Source organism: Anneissia japonica, unplaced genomic scaffold, assembly GCF_011630105.1.
Source record: "Anneissia japonica isolate Jap-2015-1 unplaced genomic scaffold, ASM1163010v1 scaffold235011_len3980_cov92, whole genome shotgun sequence".
Lineage (NCBI taxonomy): Eukaryota > Metazoa > Echinodermata > Crinoidea > Comatulida > Comatulidae > Anneissia > Anneissia japonica.
The window spans coordinates 405-3957 of record NW_022684794.1 but is presented as its reverse complement, the minus strand read 5'-3'; the positions used below and the strand labels follow the sequence as shown (position 1 = coordinate 3957).

Sequence of the window (3553 nt, the reverse complement as noted above, 5' to 3'; positions counted from 1 at the left end):
TCATTACAGCTCAATTCTTCTATGCCTTCTACACACAGTTTTCTCAACAGGTAAATGATTGAATGTATAATAAAGGACGTAATCTATTTATTAAAGATTTAATTCACATGAATATTTGTGACACGCCTGTGCTCTTCAGCAGTGTCATTTGTTATGCTGAAAAAAGGCACCTGTTGGATGAGAATTAAATTTGTTAATGAAATTTTTGAAAAAAATTAAAAAAAAAAAGTTCATTCTGATTTGTCTACGAACTACCATATCATTTTTAATTAAATCTTTTTGATTAACTTATTATATTTGGAATATTAAATATTTTTTGGGCTTTTTTTTCCTCCTTTCAGACTGTCTTTGAGAGTTTTTATTTGACATTTTACAATATTACGTGTACAGCATTACCAATTATGATATATGGAATTTTTGAGCAACACTTACCAAAGAAAATGCTGCTGAATAATCCACTGTTATACAAAGAAATATCCAAAAACTCAAGGCTAAGCCTTTGGGAATGCTGCTATTGGTGTATTTTAGGTAAGTTTTCTTTATCCTGGTGAGATAGGATTGGGGAAGTGATGTCAGAGGGGAAATTCAAAGTGTTGGCTAATTTTGTGAGATTGTGATCATAAATGCGAGCTGTCGTGAAAAAGGAGTGTTGTGGTACGCAGGGTCAATTTTTCATAACTCATAGTTCATAATTCATAATTTTTTTCTCTCAAAACGAAATGAGTCTGGTAGGCGAAAAAGGGAACATGTCCCTGTACAAGATGCCTACCAGAGAAACAATGAAAAAGGCAAAGACATAATGATAATAATAATAAAAATAATAATAATAATAATAATAATAGTAATAATAAGAACAATGTAAATAATAATAATAATAATATTAAAAATAATAATAATAATAATACAGAAAAAATAAATAATAAAAGGAAGTAATAATAAAGAAGATTTGATATATTCAAGAAAATATATTTGAAACGATATTTTGACAAAAATTGGGTTTCAATTTTTCTGATAAGATTAATATGTATTTTATTATATGTATCCGAGTTGAGTTACCTAATGTAATCATGTTTTTGAGGCACTTTTTAAAGCAAAATTAATAGGAAAACCAACACAAAATTTAGGAAGTATAATACATACTCCAAGTATTGAAATACACGCCATCGTGTTGGGATTCAATATTTCGACATTAATTATGTCATCATCATGATGATGACATAATTAATGTCGAAATATTGAATCCCAACACGATGGCGTGTATTTCAATACTTGGAGTATGTATTATACTTTCTTATCTGAGATTAATCAGTGGACCTTTCGGTAACACAAAATTTATTAGTTGTTTATCTTTAGAGGCAATATTCTCTTAAGTATGTTTTTAGACATCTGAACTTTAAAATGTTCTTACTCCTGTTTTACTCAACATAGGAACATTATTTAAACACCAAAGTAAAGCTTATATATTCATCTATCTAAATATATATCAATAACTTATTTTTCATTTTTCGTACCACAAGACTTGTTTTGTCACGATAGCTCACAAATGCTTTTTAGTGGGGAGTTGGTGTTGTGGCAGGCACCATTTAATTTTAAGGTAAATTTTTTAGGGCGAATTTTAGTGGGTACATTGTTTGTTTGGTGAGGTGAGTGGTAATTCAATTTCAATGTTTTGCCTTAACATTGTCACAGGCTCAGGACCCTATTCACTTATGGTTGTTGGTAAAACCAAGTCTTCTTGAATGGTGGCTTAAAACTTGAATCCCAGTGTACGCACCTGGTTCATGCCCCTTAAAGAACCCAGTTTTCACTTTTGCAACAGTGTTGGGGGGTGGGGGGAGGTCACCTTGTTTCTCTGGTCAACTTCTGAATCATTTCGTTTTATGGATGGATGGCTGAGTGCCACTCTCTACAGCTGATATCCAAGCACTAATTACTTATAAATTGTTTTTAGAATATGAAATGCAAAGAAATTTTGAAGGAAGTCGATGTAGTATCAAAGTCATACACATTATAATATGCTTATGTCATTCTTGCAGGTTTCTACCACGCCTTTCTTTTCTACTATGTTCCCATTTGGTTGCTAGGAGACGATATTGCTCTTCAAAAAGAACAACATGTAAGTCATAACTTAATAGTTGTGCTTTTTGCATTATTTTTTTTATGTATAAAACTCATTTAAAAATTGGTTCTCTGTACCAATGATAATAACCAGTTGCATACTTTATCACCATTTCTTTGTTTTTACTCTAACAGAATTTTGGGATCTGGAGTTTTGGTACAATTATATTTACAAATTGTGTGATCGTTGTCAATTTAAAGGTATTAACTTGAATTTTCATAGTAAACTAATGAAAACTTGCATTTTTTTATTCAAGATCTTTTTGTTTGCCTTTCCATTAATATTTTTGTCGACACTATAAAACTTTCTGTGTAAAATATGCGATTTGTCCATATATGGGCGTGATAATAAATATACAGTCACAGATATTTGTCACATAAATATTTATAGTCTGAACTGAGCTTATACTGTTTATTTTGATATTGAAAGTCAGATTAAATTTATATTGTTCGTAATGTAAACTAAGTGTGAAACCTAATTACCATTTTTTTGTTCTTTTTCTTGGGCCTCTGTCTGTCTTTGGAATGCTTTGCCTATTACAATCCACCAGGCAACCTCCATTGTTGATTTTAAGGCAGCTTCAAAAACTCACCTTTTTAACTTGTACTTTTCTTAAATTTTTTTCTTTTTTTTTTGCATACCAAAATTATTATTATCATCATTAGTATTTTTGAACTCTGACCTCTGATTTTTACTTCTGACCTTGCCTATATAAACTAATTTTTTTTTTTTTTTTTTTTTTAATTAAGTAAAATGTTTTTTTAACCTAGAAGACATTGCAATGAGTATATATGATATAAGTCATGTTAAGTTTTCTGAATTAATACAGTACTATTATGTTGTATTTGATCGACAGTTAATTATTGAGACGTGTCATTGGAACATATTGGCAGTAGCTTCCATGGTGATAACAGTAGTCGGCTACCCGACCCTGGCATCTATATACTCTGGAGTAATTTGGTAAGTATTTCAGAAATAAGATTATCAATTTTTAAGTCCATGGATATAGGTTCAAGATACATTATTTGTCAGTGTGTGTAACATGGTTCAACTAATTGAACTTTCTAAAGTGTCAATCAAACTTAACTACTGACCAATCAGAACACAGCTGGGAATATATGCGTGTCCTAAAAACACACATGTTTATGTATGTTTACACTACTGTTTTGTGGACACTTGGGGTGGGGGCGGGACTTTTCAGAAATGTACTGCAGTATAACTTGTTTGGCTCAGTGGTTAAAGCTTTTGCACTTTATCGAGCAAGAGGTTATGTTATGAACATTGAGGTATTATAATAACTAGAGTGCTAACTAGGTGATGAAGGAATGCAGGATTCTGTATTGGTACTTAACAAGATAGCCACCTTAAGAAAAGCGCCACCTTCAGGCTGAGTATACTTGTTGCTTGTATAGCACTTTTCCATTCAGTTGCGAT

General features: G+C 31.2%; 1 protein-coding gene across 1 annotated transcript; it reads left to right on the top strand.

Annotated features, from left to right (window-relative positions):
* The first annotated feature begins 6 nt into the window (after window positions 1-6).
* On the top strand, window positions 7-3097 carry LOC117107400 (probable phospholipid-transporting ATPase IF). The gene is made up of 5 exons (XM_033249075.1): window positions 7-50; window positions 342-528; window positions 2037-2116; window positions 2254-2319; window positions 2976-3097. Exons 2-5 carry the CDS (start codon window positions 402-404, stop codon window positions 3081-3083), a joined length of 381 nt encoding a protein of 126 aa, XP_033104966.1. The 5' UTR covers window positions 7-50; window positions 342-401; the 3' UTR covers window positions 3084-3097.
* Window positions 3098-3553: the final 456 nt, after the last annotated feature.

What these genes read in the sequence shown, in the direction of transcription:
- LOC117107400 (XM_033249075.1), top strand. Translation starts at nt 402, where the DNA reads ATGATATATGGAATTTTTGAGCAACACTTACCAAAGAAAATGCTGCTG. An exon ending in CTGCTATTGGTGTATTTTAG is followed by an intron (nt 529 to 2,036) that starts GTAAGTTTTCTT and finishes TCATTCTTGCAG; the next exon opens with GTTTCTACCACGCCTTTCTT. An exon ending in CTCTTCAAAAAGAACAACAT is followed by an intron (nt 2,117 to 2,253) that starts GTAAGTCATAAC and finishes TTACTCTAACAG; the next exon opens with AATTTTGGGATCTGGAGTTT.